The sequence below is a fragment of the Gobius niger genome (assembly GCF_951799975.1).
Source record: "Gobius niger genome assembly, chromosome: 17".
NCBI classification, from domain to species: domain Eukaryota; kingdom Metazoa; phylum Chordata; class Actinopteri; order Gobiiformes; family Gobiidae; genus Gobius; species Gobius niger.
The window spans coordinates 13,037,780-13,058,377 of NC_136868.1; the positions used below are offsets into that span (position 1 = coordinate 13,037,780).

The 20,598-nt window shown below is 40.6% G+C and overlaps 1 protein-coding gene across 1 annotated transcript in view; it reads right to left on the reverse strand.

Annotated features, from left to right (window-relative positions):
- Nucleotides 1-20,598, reverse strand: part of impact (impact RWD domain protein) — a 51,909-nt gene that overhangs the window by 4,959 nt on the left and 26,352 nt on the right. The window contains exon 10 of the mRNA XM_079575190.1: nucleotides 7,492-7,629. Coding sequence (XP_079431316.1) covers nucleotides 7,492-7,629 — 138 coding nt within the window. The remainder of the gene's footprint in view (nucleotides 1-7,491; nucleotides 7,630-20,598) is intronic.

The window sequence follows — 20,598 nt, forward strand, 5'->3', positions numbered from 1 at the left end:
ACACACAAGACAAACAATGAAGAGAACTCCCGGTATGTGTTTATAGATACATGTACTATCTGTGTATGTATATATAAATATGGTAATGATGGTACTATATGGGGCAGTGTCAGATGGCAGCAATAATCTAGTACTATTGGATGCTTAAGAATATAATTTACAGTACAATGTATTGAAAGACAGTATTGGTATAAGATGTATGATTCTATACATTCCATAATACTTCCCTCACTCTTTTAGCATGCCAAATTAAACTTAAGTCCATCCATCCAGTTTCTTCTCCTTCGTCAGGGCCTTAGTCAAAACAGAAATGCTCATACACTTCCCTCGCCTCAGACATAACCTCCAGCTCCTCCGAGGGGCCCCAAGGCGTTCACAGGCCAGCCGAGAGAAACTGTCACGAGCCACTTCTTGAAGTGGAGTATCTACTTCTCATTGAACTATTTCAGGTGACCAACCCCCTCACCCTATCACACGGGAGCACAGCCACCCTGTGGAGGAACCTCATTTTGACTGCTCGTGTCCATGAGTCCCAATATATGAAATATTGTGTGATTTTTGCAAAGAGGCGGAGGGCAGAGCTGCAAGAGAGGGGGCCTTGAGGAAGCAAAGCAAATTTACGCAATGATGAGATGCAGAGGACAGCATTTGATGGAGGCAGACGGTTCACTGCGACCACGCCTATAAATAAGATGAGGACCTCCAACGTGGCTTGCAGCAATAAACAGGAAGTCTAAAAATATTCTAAATCAACATCTTTAATATTAATGTAACCCTGCTGCAGCTCATGGAGTGCCTTCACAGCGATGGCCGTGCAATTACTCTGGCTAGGGACTTTCAATGTGCGACAAAGGCTCAGGTTTTAGAGTGGGTCGTATCCCAGCTCCAGCTAGTGCATGCTGTCGTTGTGTCTTCGGGCAAGACACTACACCCCTCTTGCCTCCAGTGTCTGTGCACATTGCTGCATGAATGAGTGTGAATTTTATGCTAACGCTTTGGACGCCCAGAAAAGTGCAATGTAAGTGAGACCATTTACAAGAGTAGCTGCCTGGTTAAAATTGAACATAAAGCCATAAAATACAAGAGAGTGCTTTGTTTCTCTCAAGAGGCGCAGAGGTGTAAAACTTCACATTTTCCTCCAAAGATTTGCTTGAGATAGTGCCTAATTTAGTTTAACCCAAGGCATAATTCTCTCAGCAGCTTTATTTGTTCATTCAATTACCCCTTATCGGGACACTCAAAAAATGTAAATGAAACAAGCACAATGAGAGGAAAGTGTGTGATGTGTTCAGAGCGCATCATAAAACAGTGCAGTTGGGGAGTTTCATCCATAATATAAGGCTATTTAGTATTGGCAAGCCACGGTAAAAGACTCTATCTGGTCCATGGCTCAAAGCCAGGAACACTTTTGTTGTGAATAGGGCTAACTGCTGTGCCACTGCACCGCCAAATAAGATAAAGTGTAGCAAAGGTTTAGAGTTGGGAAACTTTTGTCTCTTATCCAAGACACTTTTCAGCTCATGTCTTTGGTCTGGAAACTAGATTTACGTAACAGATCTGCCTCAACTACTGGAGGTGAATCTGGCTCCGTTTCTGTTGAGTGAAGGAATGTTTAAAGCAGTAATAAGTAACTCTTGCCCCTAGAGGCCATAAGCGCAACTGCAGGTGTCGTAGCAAGTTACGATTTTTTAACTTATTAATTTTCTTGGAGAGTAAATACTACGCTGACAGGAAGGCGAAGGGAGAGAGGGATATTGTACGTCCAATTATACAATGGAATTTTTTTTTTTTTTCATCAATACTGTTTAGAGTGACTTTAGCCCGCAGTTAGCTGTACCCGTTAGCATGTTAGCTTCTTTTTCGTGATTCCATTAGTGTGTATTGCTTGCTCTGGTCCGGTGGCAGTCAAGTTGCAAACATGGTTTTCTGGCCAGAGACACCAGGGAGAGATGAAAGACCCTCCAATCATCCCATTAACACTTGTATTACCCCCACAGGGACTACGAAAAGGATTTATTAAGGTAAACACGTTACTTAGTACTGCTTTAAGCCCTTAGTTTTCATTATAGATACTACAACAATTAGACATACACTGCATTCCAAATTATTATGCAAATGACATTTTTCTAAGATTTTCTAAATTGTCAACTCAAATGAGAGTCAGCATAATTTTCAAGTCTCTAACTGGTAGAGGATCATTTAAATGTGGTGGAAACAATTTCCTAGTGATAACAGTATTTTTTTCAAAAATAAATATAGTAAAAACCTCAAAATCCACTTTTCCAAATTATTATGCAACTCATCGTTTCAATACATTTTAAAGCTTGTAATTAACTGAAAATGGTAATTTGTTGAATTTGTAGCATAAGGAGGTCATATTTACTGAAATCAAAAGCTATTTCAATCAAAAAAATATTAACAGGTCAAGTTATATTTTACCATAGGAGCCCTTGTGTGATAGCAGCTTCAAAATTCTTAAATCCATCAAACTTGTGAGTTTTTGGACAGTTTCTGCTTGGATTTCTTTGCAGGATGTCAGAATAGCCTCCCAGAGCTGCTGTTTGGAGGAAAACTGCCTCCCACCTTCATAGAAGTTTTTTTTGTTGAGGCTCCAAAGGTTCTCAACAGGATTGAGGTCAGGAAAGGAGGGGATCCACATCATGAGTTTCTCTCCTTTTATGCCCATATAGCAGCCAGTGATGCAGAGGTATTCTTTACAGCAGGACATGGTTCGTTGTCATGCATGAAGAGGATTTTGCTAGGGAAAGCACGGCTCTTCTTTTTGTAGCATAGAAGACAGTCGTCAGTCAGAAACTCCACATATTTTTCAAAGGTCATTTTCACACCTTCAGGGATCCTAAAGGGGCCGACCAGCTCTCTCCTCATGATTCTGGCCCAAAACATGACTCCGCCACCTCTTTACTGACATCACAGACTTGTTGGGACATTGGGGCCATTCCCCAACCATCCACTACTCCATTGATTTGACCATCCAGGGTTACACGGCCTCATCAGTGAACAAGACTGTTTGAAAATGAGTCCTCATGTATTTCTGAACCCGTTGCAGCCGTTTCTGTTCATCAGCATTCAATTAACTCTTTAGGTGAGGCCCGGATAGAAGGTTTATGCACAACTGCAGCCTCTGGAGGGTCCTACACCTTGATGTTCGGGAGACTCCAGAGGCACCAGCAGCTTCAAATACCTGTATGCTACTTTGTAGCAGCTGTTCTCTTAATCTGATGTGTTTGTCTGGGAGAAACCGTCCATATTGTGCCATTATCTGCACAAACCGGAGTGTGCTCTGAATCATCCACAAATCTCTTATCTGTATGATGATTGCGCTTAATCTTTCATGAAATATCAAAGGTTTTCATACCTAGACCAAGGCATTCAACTATTTCACGTATTTCATCAGCAGAAAGATCCTTTTTCTTTACCATATTGCTTGAAAATGATGATCTGCATAATAAAGTGGAACACCCTTTTTCAGTAGTTTTTCCCTTAACTGGACTTAACCTGAAAACTAATCATCCCAGGTCAGGTGAGATTAATGTCCGTGATTCATAGAGCCCCAAGACATGATACCATCCATGAGTTTCATTATTATTATTATTTTTTTTAACCTTTTTGACACAAAAATCCAATTTGCATAATAATTTGGAACGCAGTGTAGATCAGATTATGGGCGAGTCCTGGATCACTGCGTCTGGGCCAACCTAAATGTTTTTGATGACCGGAGAACCCAGAGCACCCAGAATACATCTTTAAAAATATTCAGATGAGGGTGACATGGGTGACCGACCTCCAGGGTTAACTTCTAAATTAAATTTCTGTACGCTTATTCAATGCAGGGCCTTCTGGCAGCCTCTGTAGTAATTCCTCTTCTTCTCTGTCACGCATTTATGGCTCATTATGAAGTCCCCTGACGAGTTCACTGTCTGTGTGTCAGCATTAAATCTTTATTGATGTGGGTTCATAAAGCTGGACAATGCTTTACCCAATTATTTTCATTACTATTATTTGAGAGTTCAATATAACAGAACTTCTACTGTTTTTGTACGTGTAAACAAAACCAACACAAGCTTTTACGGAGAGAGAAAAGATCCTGGTAATTAGCTGAACTGTTGAACTTCTGCATTGTTTATAGATTAGTGAATCCCCCACATTATTCAAGACAACTATTGCACAGGTTTACGGGGTTATTGTGTCACCTTGTTGTATTTCAATATAATCATGACTAACTCCATCCTTAGTAAGGAGCAGTGGGCGACGACAGGACCCATCTCCGGATGTGGAACGAGGCTGATTCACACTATTAACCTGTGAAAGAACTGCTTGAACGCAAAATTGATCATTGTCTTGAGCAACGCCAAGCGGAAGATCAGGCCATATGTCTTTTGTGTCGCAAACTACTCATCTGTTGGGTCAGCCCTGATTCATAAAATCAGTATATTTTCATTTATTTAACCTTTATTTAACCAGGTAAAAAAACTCATTGAGATTAATAATCTCTTTTGCAAGAGTGACCTGGCTGAGAGGCAGCAACACATCATAAAACTAAATAACTCATGCCCCTAGAGGCCATAAGCACCACTGCAGGTGTCGTAGCATGTTGCGTTTTTTTACTCATTAATTGTCTTGGAGAGTAAATACTACGCTGACAGGAAAGGCGAAGGGAGAGAGGGATATTGCACATCCAATTACACAATGGAGATAACTTTATTCACTCAAACTTGGCTGTAAATACTGTTTAAGTGGCGCTAGCCCGCAGTTAGCTTTCAGTGTTAGCTTCTAAGTCATGATTCTATTAGTGTGTGTTGGGGCCGCAGACCCGGTGAAGGGGAAGCTGCAAGTGTGGTTTTCTGGCCAGAGACACCGGGGGAGATGAAAGATCCCCCAGTCATCCCATAAACACTCCCAAGAGGGACTAAGAAAAGGATTTATTAAGGTAAACAAGTTGTTTAGTACTGATTTAAAAATGTGATTGGATTGAAAAGCGCTGTTTAACCTTTTAACTCCCACCTGAACTTGGCACATCTTCTCCGGTTTGGCTTTACCCAAATCTAAAAGCTTCTTGAAAAAAAGCATCAAAATAGCAACGAAGCGAGGATGAAAACACAGCAAATAAGTGACAAAAAAGACACAAAAAAAAGAAGACAAAAACGTGCCAGCAAAGCAACAATATTAAAACAAAAAAATGACTAAAGAGCGACAAAAGGGTGACAAAATGTGGAGAAACCTAAAAAAAAAAGCAAAAAAAAAGACAATAGACACGACAAAAAAGAGATGAAACGACAAAAAAGACGTCAAAAACGCTTCCGAAATGTAGCTTAGCTTTCAAATGAGCCGTTACACTGGCCAATAGGCTGTAACCTCCAGTCGAGAAGCTTTAGATTTGGGTAATGCCGAACTGAAAATGTGCTTGGTTCAGATCAGGGTTAAGAGATAAAGATGTTTATTTTGAAACATCTACTCCATGGTAAGTTAAAGTGGAATTAAAAGATGCTCAAAGATTGCTCAGCTCTATATCATCTCCATTTAAATAAGACAAATATATAAAAGTAGAAATCTAACCTGTGTCTACTGTCCAGTGCCGTGTGTACAAATACAGCGCCTCCTCTTCCTCATTTCACGCAGCTCCAGTATTTCACTACCACATGTTTTGTTTTTCCAGAAAATCTGACATTATATTATTCATTTCACCTCACCATTTTACAGCTGATTTCAAAATTCCATGCCGGGCGACTACATTTCCCTGCATACTCAGAAATCCGTAGGCAGTGGGGCCTTAATTAGTTGTGACTGAGTTCACTGTAGGAACCCGTCTGGACGTACAGTATTTATTTTTTACATTGAAGCTGTGGATGTTTTGAAGTGGGACACATTCAGAAGCTGGGGCCTGGTGTACCTTTAATCTATGTCCGGGAAACAGCTCGAAGTTCAATCATGTTATCAATTGAATAACTTTGCAGAACACAAAGATGACTTCAAAGAGACCAGCCCCAACTTCAGGCCGGTAAAAGCTTCAGAAAATGTTTGATCTCCGCAACATGAGGCCACCAGACACTTCAAATGGACCAATATCCTTAATGTGAGCGCCATAGAGGACCTAGTGGACACACGCTGAGCGAGCCGACATTTTGAATTATTCTGTCAAATGTCTCTCGGCCTTTAAGCCCTCGATGGTCCTGGAAAGCAATAAAAGGATGTATTCAAATGTTGAGATTTTTTATGTGTTGTGAATAACCAGCAGTGGGAGCAAAGATCAAAAATCAAATATGTGAGAAAAATATTTTTCATTTACATGTTTGTTTTGTTTTGTTTTACCAGCAGTTTAGACCACAACATGCTGGGAGTAATTTGGTTTAAACAAAAAATACTCTTTCATCTTGTCAGTATTATTTACACTTTTACGGTAATAAGGTTTGTAAAATATGCCTATAAAAAACAAAACAAAATGTTTTAAGGCAGTACAAGTAACTTTTTTACCTTAATAAATCCTTTTCGTAGTCCCTCTGGGGATAATACAAGTGTTAATGGGATGATTGGGGGGTCTTTCATTGCCCCCTGTGTCTCTGGCCCGAAAACCACAATTGCAACTTTGCCTGCACCAGGTCGGAGGCCCCAATACCTTTGTTAAGTGTGACGTCACGACTTCCGCTTCCAGGTCCTAGCAGACCGGCAAATATGCGAGAAAAAACTCTTAAAAACAACCATCAATATTTCTGAATCTCAAAGAAGAGTTTTTTTTGTAGTTTCTCGCACATCTGCCGGTCTTTGCGAACCCGGAAGTAGAGCTGTGACCTAACCACATAACAAACGTATACACACTAATAGAATCACGAAGAAGAAGCTAACAGGCTAACGGGAAAAGCTAACTGCGGGCTAGCGCCACTTAAACAGTATTTACAGACAAGTTTGAGTGAAAAAAATTATCTCCATTGTGTAATGTGTAATGCTACGACACCTGCAGTGGCGCTTGTGGCCTCTAGGGGCATGAGTTACTTAGTAAAAAGAAAGATGGTATCCGGGTCATATTATTAGTGTTTACATATTTACAGAATATTTTTATGTATATATTTATTATATTAACTGCTTTCAATATACTGATTTTATGAATCAGGGCTGATCCAACAAATGAGTAGTGACACAAAAGACATACGGCCCGATCTTCCGCTTGGTGTTGCTCAAGACGATGTTGGTATCTTGGGTTAAAACTGTTCTTTCGCAGGTTAATAGCGTGAATCAGCCTAGCCCCCTGCTCCTTACAGGTTGCCCCAGCGGCATTGAAGGATGGGTGAAATTTAAAGAAGTAGAACTTTTATTTATGTTTTTCCTCAGACAAAATACTTAGGTAAAACTGACAAAAACCTTTCACCTCTGACTACCAGATATCAGGTGGTCCATCCCAAGCCGATCATAGGGTCACGGTTGACAAATGTCTCATCAGTGAAAGGTTGACAATGCAATAATCCGAATATAACTCCTCACCAGCATCGAGCCTATGTACCCCTCCTCTTGCAGGACGGTTCTGGCGCAGTTGTTGATGTGTTTGAAGCGGTCGGGCCCCAACAATATTCCTCCGTACCACCGGGACACGACCACCATGACATTGCGCACGTCCAAAATCTGTGGAGGCAAAAAGCGTGACAAATGTAGACAGGCTTAACACGCAAAGACTGGCTCAAACACTTGGATGTGTGCAGTTATTTCCAGCCATTCAAAAAATTCACACAACGGGCAGTAAGAGTAGAGCATTTTTCAGCCGCTTCTGTCATTCACAGCCTGCTGTAGTGATGAGGCAGGCTTTGAAGAGATTTCTTTATTTGAGCACCGGGGAAAGAATAGCTGTACAGGAGTTGGAAGAAAAACTCAGACGATAAGTGGAATTCCAGATCAAATAATGTGGCAATAGAGACCTCAGAGGCACAACATGAATGGGCTTTTGTCAAGTGCAAATACTGTATCTTTAAGATAAAGGGAATAGTAGATAGCAGGCTGCAATATGAATAAAAATATATTTTTTGTTGCCCTCAGCATGTAGGGATTCAAGGGTAACTCCTCCACATAAGGGAGTATATGGATTTTGTCACATTCAGCAAATGGCAAACGTTGCAGCCATAATGTTCTCTGGAAACAATGATCTCCAGACCTCAACAAACATGGTCTTGGGACAGTTCATTTCAGGTAGTTAAAGGAATAGTTCACCGTTTTTCCATAATGAGATATACTCTTACCTGAGCTTAGACGAGTTGATGCGTACCTGTCTGGTCTTTGTGCGTGCCCTCAGTCAGGCACAAAGACCAAAGATATTGTTGGCTTTTGGCCGCTCCCAATGTATTCCTATAGCTCCAAAGCGTTAGCATTAGCACGATTCTAACATGAAGCATCACGATAATATTCTCCGTTATTTATGTATTTATGGGCTGTTGAACCACTTTGCTCCTCTCCATGACTTTGTATCTTTATTTAGTATAAAACTCTATTCATAATTCAGCACTTGTTAAAGAATGTTTTGAATAATTAGAGAAAGTTTAGATTTTTTTCCAAATTGTTTTCCCCCTTTACTGTTTTCAAACATGACCGTATATGGGCGATTCCAGAGATGCCGTCTGTATCTATACTGTATACAAATCCAATCTGTCTACCAGTCATCTGCCAATATTTCTGTACAATTACCTGCTGTTCAGAAGTAAATGTTCAAAGGAGCTAAAAGATCCAGTGTCTGATTCCCTGACCAGAATCAAGTATCCGTACTGGCCGCTCCAGCCAAGCGTGTAATCTTTTATATTTGACTAATATAGCTAAGAACCTCCAGAGTTCAGCCACTGTGCTTCAATGGCTGATGGCTGCACTGGCACTGATTAGAATAAGAACTGGGATTGAGGAAGTGAGAGAGAGACCTTTTGTGTTTATTTCCAATCGGGTTTAAAGTTTAGGATTCGGCAACAATGAGAGTGGAGCTCAATCTGCTGTCTGATTGGATAAATGTCCCGAGACACAGACAGATAATATTTATAAAATCTGCAAAACACTCCACATACCGTAACTTTAACAAAGTCGTTTTTCATCAAAAATACTAAATCATGTGGGTGGGCCAACTGGATCTACTTTGTCACAAATCAAGCAGGATCAACTGGGCATTAAACACACGCTGTAACTGAGCTTCTATTTGCTCAGACGCACTTTCACTTAAATTGACTGTCACCATTGAGACCCAAGATCCTAATACAATCTAATATTTCATACTGCACCCACACAGAGTTTGATGTAAAACCAGTGTCTCAGTAAATGTATTCTACAGGACGTATCGCCGCGTAAAAGCCGATTGCCTCCTTCTATATAAGTAAACGGCGAAATGTGAACAATCGCTGCCTCGACAGAAAACTTAGGCTCCGAGCATATGCTTCCCTTTTAAGTGCGGCCACATTAATCCGTATAGAATTCCATTATCTCTAAAGGTATCTCATTTCCATATCCTGTCTAGTCAATACAATTAAAATTCAGCTATGTACCTAACTTGCTTGAACAAAGCTTCGTGACCATCATCCTCTCTAACCTCACTTCGGGTAATTATGCCGCTCTAAGTACAAGATACAGGCTTATAAAATGAGACAAATCCTTACGCACGCTGACTCCAAGTCCCATTCTACGCTGTATTAAAGTGAACCGTAGATCAGGGGCGGAATCAGTCTCATCCGACCAACGCTGCCAACACTATTAAAGAGAGCTTTTTTTAATGCAGCGCATTCGACTTGCTCATGCGTCGGCAAAAAAACTCTAGATGAGCAGACGACCGTGGGCCAAAATGAGATCGAAGAATTGATTAATGATTGGACAAGTGACTGAGTGGCACAGCTGTAAAAGCACTCAACTCAAAGCAAGAGGAGCCTAGGATAGAGTGTGGACTTTGCATGTTCTGTTTGGGTGTTTATAATCTGGGTATCATGCACATCAACCCCGAAACATGCGTCGTATAGGCTTATCCAATCCAATCCAACTTTATTTATAGAGCGCTTTAAAAACAACATAGTCGAACAAAGGGCTTTACACAAAACATAATACAATTACATGAGTAAAGATAAGGCAGAGTACAGTAAAAGTCAACTCCCCAGGGGGTCAAAAGCCAAATGGAAAGAAATGTGTTTTCAGGAGAGATTTAAAAGCAGGAAGCGAATCAGTCAGTCTGATATTCAAAGGCAGATCATTCCAAAGTTTAGGACCAGCCACCGAAAAAGCACAATCACCTCTCAGCCTTTTCTTAGTCTTAGGAACCACCAGTAGAGCCTGATCTGCTGGCCTCAGTAAGCGAGAGGGGACATAGGGAATAAGGAGGTCACACAGGTACTGGGGGGCCAGGCCATGCAGACATTATCCTCCAGTTGGTACTCCTCACCAAGATCACAGTTTAATATCAGGCGACGGTACCCGCTCCTGACAGGTTGGCCTGAGGCACTGGTCGAAGGATGGGCCAAATTCAGAGGACAATAACGTTTACAGAAAAAAGCTCCTGGCTCAAGTTCAGAAGCAGCAAAGCAGATTAAGGAAAAAACAACAATGTTGTACAATTACCAAACTTGGCAGGAATGCTCTGAGTCCTGCTGTTTCAGAAAGTAGAAGAAAGGAGTAGCTGCCAAAAAGTGAATATGGTATAAAAAAAAATCAATAGCAACCTTTCAACATTCTTCTCTTTAGAAGATGTTTAATGTTTGAAGAAAAAATATCAGCATCATCCACATGATGTCACAATATTTTGCACCAAAGTATTGTGTGTGTCATTGTCTTTCAACCTAAACAGGTCTGAAAGGAAAGTTTTTGGGCAATGAGACCAAATTGGACTGGAACAAGTGTAATAGGCTGAGGGTGAACTACTAAAAAACAAAAGAATCGTCATGAGGCCCTGACACCTTTTTACAGTTAGGGTAAGTAATTGGAAACCCGCTTTGAAAATCTATTATTATTATTATTATCATATTTGTATAATGTAGATTTATGAAATCTTGAGGTTTACCCCTCTATTTTAAAAAAAAAGTTATGATCCGGAAATTACGGGATATATTTTCTCTAAACTCTAAACAGACTTAACTGGCAACATTTATCTACAGCAGAGGTAGGCAAGTTTGGTGGAGGGCTACTTTTCTTCGTCGTCAAAAGACCAAGGGCCGTCCCTAAAGTAAAGCACCACTTTCTACAAATACCAGTGTAGTACATCATGGCCTAAATGTGTGTTCTGCTAAGAAGTTTTAAAGGAATTTACTGTATTTTTCACATTTCTAGAGCACTTTAACAGACCTTTGATCTTTGATACCCCTGCTCTACAACCGCTCTGTGATGTTTTTCAATGTGACACCAACTTCAGCTTTACACTTTCTGCATACTGATCTGTGAGTTTGACAACATTACACGAGGAATGATGCAAGTATTTAAGAGCAAGAAAATAATATCCTTTTGAAGCCAGGTAATTCAAGGCAGAAATCCATCACCCTATTAGGCAAATCTTTCTTTTATTCATCGCATTACCCCTGCTCATGCTCCGGAAAAAAGAAGAAGAAAAAAAACGTCCCAAGTCTAAATGAGCAGAGGGCTGTGGACAGGAATGAGATTAGGGGAAGAATAGATTAAGAATGGGAGCTCTTCTTGTAGATTGCTGGTAGAAGATTAATCACCGTGTTAGCCGGAGCAATGAGACTGATAGTATCACCAGAGTCACGGCAGGTCAGCGAGCTGCAACACTGACCCGATTATACGGCCCCGGGTATGAGAGCTGGTAAGAAAGGCGCGCAAGAAGCAAAGGATTTGGGTGCCAAGTGTGAAGCAAGAACAAAAAGCAGAGAGACGACGTCGTGATTTGGAGGCTGGTTCACGGCCGGGACATGCTGCTCTCATGTTGGGAGATATCAGGGTAAGACACTGGTCCGGATCAATGCAGTCCTCCTCCTCTGAATGAACTAGCACTAAAGGCGAAGAGTGAGTGAAATAACATCCAATAATCAGAATAAAGTACACTTCACTGCACTTCACTGTCCCTACAGGAAATTTGCTCTCTGCATTTGAACTGTGTGTTGAAAATGGCATCATATTTTATCAATTTTTGAAAAAAATCTACACACATTAAGTGGATCCTCCTTGAAAAAGAGATGGTTCATCTCAACGGGGCTATCCTTGAAATAAATCAAATGTAAATCTGGAATAGTTAATATTAAAACTTAGAGTTAGGCTAACAATATAATGTGCAATAGTCTCTTTTTCTCAAGAAATATTGTTGAATAGGCATTAAGACAAAAATGCTGAAATTATGATAAAAACAACCCAATAACAGTAGTTTTAACAGACTCAATTCTATACTTTTTCTGTGCATTAAAGGCCCTAGACGTGATTTTAAATACAAACAATGAAACAGAAAGCCACTAAATTAATGTTAATTGTGATCCAAACTCATTCATAACTTTTCCAACATAATACATTTGTAATATCCCGAGTTTGTAGGTACATTTCATAAATTGCAGGGGTCACTTTTCAGGTTCATTGTCACAGAAATGTTAGAAAACTCGCCTGAGAGTTCATGAAATTGATACAAATGCTTTGTAATTAGAGGGACAGTGTTTTATCCGACAAATGCCTGACAATACACTGAAGGAGGACAAAACTAAATTGGTTCCACTACTAGAAAAAAAACAGGTAAAGTGCCTTTAATATTGAAGGAATGTTCTCTATGAATGGCGCGACCCACTTAAAGCGGTTCTGTGACCCACCAGTTGAGAACCATTGCTATAGAACAGAGGTGGGAAATCTAAGGCCCGGGGGCCAAATGTGGCCCACCTAGTCTTTCAATTCAGCCCGCAAAAACATAATCAAGCCCAATACACACCGACTTAAAAGGGTGAAAACCACAAATATTTCTCTACCTAAAGAAAGATAATACATAACCGCCGCTATCTGGTGTGTTTTCTCGATTGCAGTCGAGAAAACATCTGAGAACAACTTAATAATTTGAAACATTTCTATTTGCACAAAGACCATGCGTGTGGTCGAAAAACGCAGAAAACTCAGATCACCTTCTTCCTCTCACGCTTCAATTTTTGTACCTGGATCCTTGAAGAGCAACTGCGAAAAAGTGCAGAGTTCAAAAACCCAATGTGGCCCTTGCATGAAAGAGCTTTCTCATACCTGCTCTAGAGTGTGATTGGCAATGTGATTTGGCAGTGAGGTCTAGCCCAGTGAGACCAGAATGATACCCCTCTATATTTTTTCATGCAGAGAGACATCAGTCTGGGACCCACGTCCTTGCTGGCGGCATCAGAAACCTCAAACGAACCTGTGCAATCAGATTTGTTTATTTACAGTCACATGTTGTTCGCGAGCAGTGTCACTCACGGGGCGCAGAAGTCCCCTCAATAACAATCTACGGCGCACGGGAGAGAGAGCTTTTTTCCAATTGGCAGTAAATTACCAAAAATACATCGACAGTAGGTGAGTTTCATGATTCATAATCCTGTGCGATTAACGCAGAACCGCTAATAACATCGCATCAACGGCAGACGCATGCCCTTCGCTGATTGGTTAACACCGCTTCCTGTTTGCTTGCATATGTACCACTGCTGAAATGCAGTTGATGCCACGGTCACCAGACTCAATCGCTGGTACAGTGCTGAGTGCTTGTCTTCCACAGTATGTCCTGGGCAGGTCAGGAGTCTCTAATCTTACATATCGCGTGAGCTTTTACGTGACAATGACAGAGAGCTATTAAAGCTGATGATACTTACTAACTGTATGACTTAAAGGTCCTATATCATGCAAAATCGACTTTTTGGAGCTTTTAGCCATGTTGTTATGCTATTTCCTTATCAAAAACACCCCCAGAGTGGTTTGTGGCTTCATTCACGCAGCTCTCCACAATCCTCCTGAATCCTGCTCTCTGAGCAGCTGCTCCTCCCTCTCCTGGTGAACGACTGAGTGTTCAGTTGTGTCGTAACAGCGGAACGGAAGTGCTCGACTTCTGTAATGTAATGTCTTAATTCTATGCTTACGGCCTGATTTTAATTTGTAAAACAGCTTTTTCATTATTTCTGTCGTAAGAGAGAAACAAAGAGTAAAAAATGAAAAAAAAAATAAAAAAAATAAAAAAAAGGATGTGCCCGAGGTGCTTCCAGGTCAGCTGTGGCCAAAACAAACACATCCCCTGAGCGTCTGAACAGATCAGTCATGTTTGCGCTGCAGCTGTGAAGATGGAGCTCGTTACCTACTCTGGACACACCTGTTCTTTATTCTTAACTAACGATAATGTCACGGACGGAGAAAAAGAAGCGCGTTTGGCTACGAGGACGAGGAGTTTATATTCAACCCTTTTCAGGAAGAGGCCACTCAGCTGTTTTTTTCTCCGGGATTCAGCGACTATCACCAAAATATTGTTTTTCTGTGACTGTCACTGATGGATGTTTGGGGAACCTTCGCCAGAATCAAAGTGGATTAACTTTTATAACCAACGTGAGTCCCACAATGTAAACAGCGATGGAGCAGATGGTCAGTCCAAACGCGGGTTAGCATATTAGCTTGTGTGTTAGCATATTAGCTTGTGTGTTAGCCATTTATGAAGCTGTGTTGCAGATGTCAACTCCGTATAACTGCATCGTGAAGTAACTTCACTTATTGTTGTTTATTTATATTACGGTAAAGTTGTATGCGCGGAGAGAGGGGGCGGAGTTAACTGAATCGAAGCGTTGTGTCTTCCGGGTTCGAAAAATACCTCCAGAAAACACTTATATTTATCACAAAAATGAGTGCTCCATAATGGTAGAGGTACAATATATCATATAAATGCCTATACTTAACTTTGGAATGGCTAAAATAGCAGGATATAGCCCCTTTAAGTAGAGTTCACCCTGGAGAAAACTAGTAGCCAAGATAAAATAGTTTGCTGTCCTATTAATGGTACTATATTTACTTCAATGTGGGCAGAGTGTTCAGACCATGTCCAGTACAAAATGGAAATGCTTCTAAAACAGGACTGATAAAATGTAGAAAAATGTAGAGCTACAGGTTAGAGATCCCATTCCCATTCGGTCCACTGTCAAAATATTTTGAATGATATGGAACTTCGACCTCATTAAGAAACGTTAAGCGCGAGAGACAGCGGAGGAGGATCGCCCTCTCGTCACACTTCATCTGGTCCCAATTCAAAACAAAAAACACGGTGGACAAAGGCACGCTGTTTCTGCGATGTGGGAGCGACTGACTCACGGCGCCATCTGACAACGCTCGCACGAATCAAACCGAAAGTGACAGCTGCAGAAACGGGTGACACAAGGATTTACGTAAGTACGAACCAAGTGGAGTTTTTTCCAAAGATAGGTGCAATAAATCTCACTATAGCTTACAAATTGTCATCAAACAGTGGGTTCAGAAAGTTTTCAGAACCTTTTCTGTTTTATGTAGCAGACACCAAAATCATTTAGAAGATAAAGCACTTAACTTAAGGTTGACACTCATTTGGCTTATCTTGCGACATAATTTGCATTCCTATATAGAGCCATAGCTCTCAATCATATAGTGGGGGGGAAAGTGAGTACACTGTGTGGAATTTCTTGCATTTCTGCCTAAACTGGTCACCACATGTGGTCTGATCTTTACTAAAATCACAAGAATGATTAAACAATGGCTGCTTGAACTAATACCACCCAAACATTTACATTTGATCATATTTTTATTGGCCATAACATGTAAACATTCATAGGGCAGGGATGAATAAGTAAGTAAACCCCCTGAATCTCGCTGAACTGCAGCACTTTTGTAAAAAGGAATGGTCCAACATTCATCCTGATCGTTGAGAGCGTCTAATCTGCAAAGTTACAGAAAAGCAGTTATTGCTACAGAAGAAGGATCAGCTATTTAATACAGAGGTGCACTCACTTATTCACATGCTGTGAATCTCTCAAGTTTATCAGCAAAATATCTTTAGAAACTGGTGAATTATTTTTTCTATTGACAATAGCACGCTGTCCAGGCCCTGAGGCAATAAAACAGCCCCAACCATGATGCTCCTGCACCAGACTTCAAAGTGAGCATAGGGTTTTGATGTTGGTGCTGTTACATTCTTCCTCCACACTTGACATTGTGTGTTCCTCCCAAACTATTAAACTTTGGTTTGCGAAAGAGCTCTTGGATGCTCCACAGCACTAGTGGCAAAATATTCAGTGGACTGATAAACCCACAGTTGAACATTTTAGGAGGAACACACAACGTCATGTGTGGAGGAAAAATGGAACAGCACCATCATCAAAACCCTATCCCCACTGTGAAGTCTGGTGCAGGAGCATCATGGTGTGGGGCTGTTTTGTTGCCTCAGGGACTGGACAACGTAGCCTGGCTAACGCCAGACTAAAATCACTAGTGATATTTAGTCTGGGAAGCACCAATTCATTTTCTTGTCCAAAGCCGTTTATTGGGCGCTACGAATGTCTATCATGCGTCTGCACGTACTCATAGCCAATCGTATCATCGTATCTGATGACGTAAGACGTACCCGCTGTAAACTTTCGAGCTAAACGATTTAAAACACGGCCTAAAGCTTGATCGAAAAATAGCGTCGCGTCTGTTGCTGTCATGTTTGATCCGTAAATAAACTACAAGCTTCCGTATATCCAAATCCATGCGAAAATTTCGGCCATGGTCCCCAGGCTGCTGTGCAGTTCGAAATGATTCGAGCGCACACAGCAGTCTGGCGTTAGCCAGGTTATGGACAACGTGCTATCATCAATAGAAAAATGTATTCACAAGTTTATCACAATATTTTGCAGAAAAATCTGAGTACACCCCTGTATTAAATGGCTGATCCTTCTTTTGCAGCAGTAACTGATTTTCTGTATTTGCAGATTAGAAGCTCTCAATGATCAGGATGAATCTTGGACCATTCCTCTTTACAAAACTGCTGCAATTCAGCGAGATTCAGACGGTGTACTCACTTATTCCTCCCTCTCCTGCTAATGTTTACATGTCATGGCCAATAAAAATATGATAAAATGTGAATGTTTGGGTGGCATTAGTTTGAGCAGACACTGTTTAATCATTCTTGTGATTTTAATAAAGATCGGACCACATTTAGTGACCAATTTAGGCAGAAATGCAGGAAATTCCACATGATGTACCCCCCTTTTTCCTCCCACTGTAGCTGTGTTGCTTTTGAAGATTCACTGCCCATGATACAAGAATGTACAGCATTTTAATAATCCCCAGGGAACATTTTATGATGGACAAAAAGAGCACTTCAAGTATCAGGCTTCACCGTAATCACAGAATTACATAGAATGATAAGAATATTATCATTCTATTTCTTGAACCCAATGTATCCAAGTGATTAAATACCCAATAGGTCATAACATTTAACGGTCTCATTTGGGACTCCTAAATTCACGGACAAGTGATGCCGATAAATGCTGTGTAATGAGTCAAACAGCTCAAAGGAATTAATGAAATACCCAGCCAAAAAAGAACCCATCTATCTTAGGCTCATTAGGAGGCTTCCTGTTAACTCGATTAGTAAAATGAATTTCAAATTTGGTCCTGTTTGACAGTAATAAAATTATGTTGCTCAAACTAACCATGTCCCCAGCGACGGAGAAGGACAAATTTATTCAGCTCAAAGATTTCCAGTTTTCAAAATGTATTGTGGCAACAGTTGCTCGAGTGTTATGTGCCAAAGCCGGATGATGTACATATGCACTGTACGTGTTTGACAATCCATCTGGAGGGCTTAAGTCGAGAGCCTTTGTAGACTGGGACATTAGGAGTGGAAGAATCTCAAAGTCTGTCAACTCTAATTTCTTCTATTTGATCTTACAACAGCTTGCATAAAATACAACAATCGTGAAAACCGGTTTAGGTGCATTTTGTCATTTTTCAATTATCTCTTGTTTTGCAACACTACAGTCCCGGCTGCCACACTCCAGGCAACACACCAGCGGTTTGTACTCCAAACGGATAAGCCGTAAGCTGACAACAAGGCTCAAGGTAATTGGGCGACATCACAAATCCAGGGTTTGCTTTGTCAAAAAGGTGTTGAACATTTTAAGCATGTTTTCTGCGAGTAGCACTGCAGTTTGTTTGTTGTTCTTTTTTTTTTTTTAGTGAATATAAAATTCTTCCGACTGAGACCATGAAGTACAATAGTGGCAATCAATAGTTTGATTTCGAACATAAAGCCGTACAATCTCACTGTGAATGCAACATAGATACACTTTACCTTCCACATCTATAATTGACCGCACCATCACAGGGCTGTGAGGGGCCGTTTCAACGGACTCGGCCCTCACCGGGAGCTACACTGAAGGCAGTCTATCTGATGGTTAGAGACACGTGGACAGACCCATCACTCTCTCATTCACAGCTCCAGGCAGAGCAGTGGGAGCTCTGCCCGAAGCTTTGAACCTCCTCAGAGTACAGAGTTCTACAGTGTTTAGCTGTGAACTACGTGCTGTACAGCGCTCTCCAATCGTTTAACATAGGACTGCACAAAACTGAAAAATCAGCTGTATTGCTACGTTATTACAATTGAATTTGCACATTTTAGTTTCAATCTCTTAACCTAAACCGAGCGCATTTTCTCCAGTTTGGCTTGACCTTAATCACTGCAAAAAGTCATTTACTAGATTAGTTTAGATGTCTCAACTTGAACATAATAATCCAAATTCTAGTTCTTTTGACTAGTTAACATTTAGTTGGGCATTTGACCTAGATTATTTCACTTGTTCTGAGATGTTTCTGACTCGTTTCAATACATTTCACCGTTATTTCAAGTACGTTTCTCTGCCAATGGAGCAAGAAAAATGGTCTTGTCCCATTGGCAGTTTTACTTTCTTATTTCAAGCGAGTTTTACCATAGAACCACTCTGAAATGTCATCAAACTAGCAAAATAATCTTGGTCAGATCAGGAAAAAGGTCTAAATGAGTGAAAACCCCTCAAAACGAGATATATTTCCTCAGCTCAAGTCATTTAAGCCAATACTTTATATTTACTTTTTGTAGTGATCTAAAAGCTTCTTGATCAAATCGTTAAAACAGCAACGAAAACGAGGATTAAAATACAACAAAAAAGTGGCAAATGAGCGACAAATGAGCAACAAAACACAATAAACACGTGTACAATAACACAAATAAAAGTGACAAAAACAGACAAAAAAGATGCAAAAACACGGCAAACCACTGTGGGGATGCTGGAAGAAAGAGGTTTTATAAGTGTTGTTACATTGTGCACAACTCCCACATCTGTAATTCCCATTAGGTATAGGTGTCAATAATGTCTGGGTAGATGTGACTTTGGGACTGACATCGGCACGGACCAAATAGTCTTTTAAATTTTTTCCCCTCCTATTGACAAAAAGGAAGGAAGTGGAGAGTTCAGGGTCGGATGTTAAAATGTGCCAATATTTTTTAAAAGTGTCCTTTATGGCAGCAGAGTGAGTTATGCAGGTGACAGAGAACAGTTTTTTCTTCTTTTCAGTCTTTTTTAACAGTTCCGAACATGTTTTATTCAGAGTCAGATCATATGCCTTCTCAATCCAGGGAGATGGGTAACCCCTTTCTAGAAATCTAGAAAGGTCTTAACTTTCAAATGAGGCGTCACACTGGCTTTCAGATTTGGGTAAAGCCGAACTGAAGAAAATGCGCTTGGTGAAGACGGGGGTTAAGAGGTTAAAACAAACATTCGAGTCACTGTGCACATTTTAAACATGCAGGGGCATTAAACCAACAACCCTGTGCATTTCAGGAACAGGTTTATAGTGGTCCATACTAGTATTGATCATAATTGCATCTTTTTGGACTTACATCAATAATGTAACAATACAAGATAATACAAGTTTTTAATTACATTTTTAGAACTGATTCAAATAGTAATTCAAATAATGATTTTTTTTGCTTTTCCGACACTTTTAAATCATGTTTTGTCGCTTGTTTATTATGTTTTTGTGGCTTTTTTGTTGGATTTTCAACCTCATTTCTGTCGCTATTTTGAGGCTTTGACCGAACTGGAGAAAAGGTGCTTCGTTCAGGTGGGAGTTAAGAGATTAAAATACCCCAACTGTGTTTTAGTGAATATATGCATTTTGGTGAGGATCTAGAAAAATAGAAATCAACACAATCGGTAAATGGTCCAAATTTACAGAGCACTATTCTCATTAAACGCTCGCTTCCGGTCAGAGATAGGTGCCCACGCAGTGTAGGACTTTTCAGCGTGGAGCAGGGCTGGACTGGCCATCGGGAGATTTGTGAGTTTTCCCGGTGGACCGACGTACTTTTGGGCCGGTTGGGCCAGTCAGATCGAGAAAAGGCCCATTTAACCTTACACCGGCCCACAATTAGCGAGAGAAACCATTAGAATCTCTATCATCACATAGATACAATTGCACAACTCTTCCAATAGAGGGATGTGATGCCTTTTATACCCTTCTGGTGGCTCTTTCTTGAGTTATGGTTCACAGATAATCTCGTATAATGAGCAATGGGTCTCTCGGACATAACACTCATGCCCCTCACATTGCGAATATAAGAGAAAATAGTTTATTGTAACACCCTCCAGGACCCACAGAACCTTAGACCGCTATTTT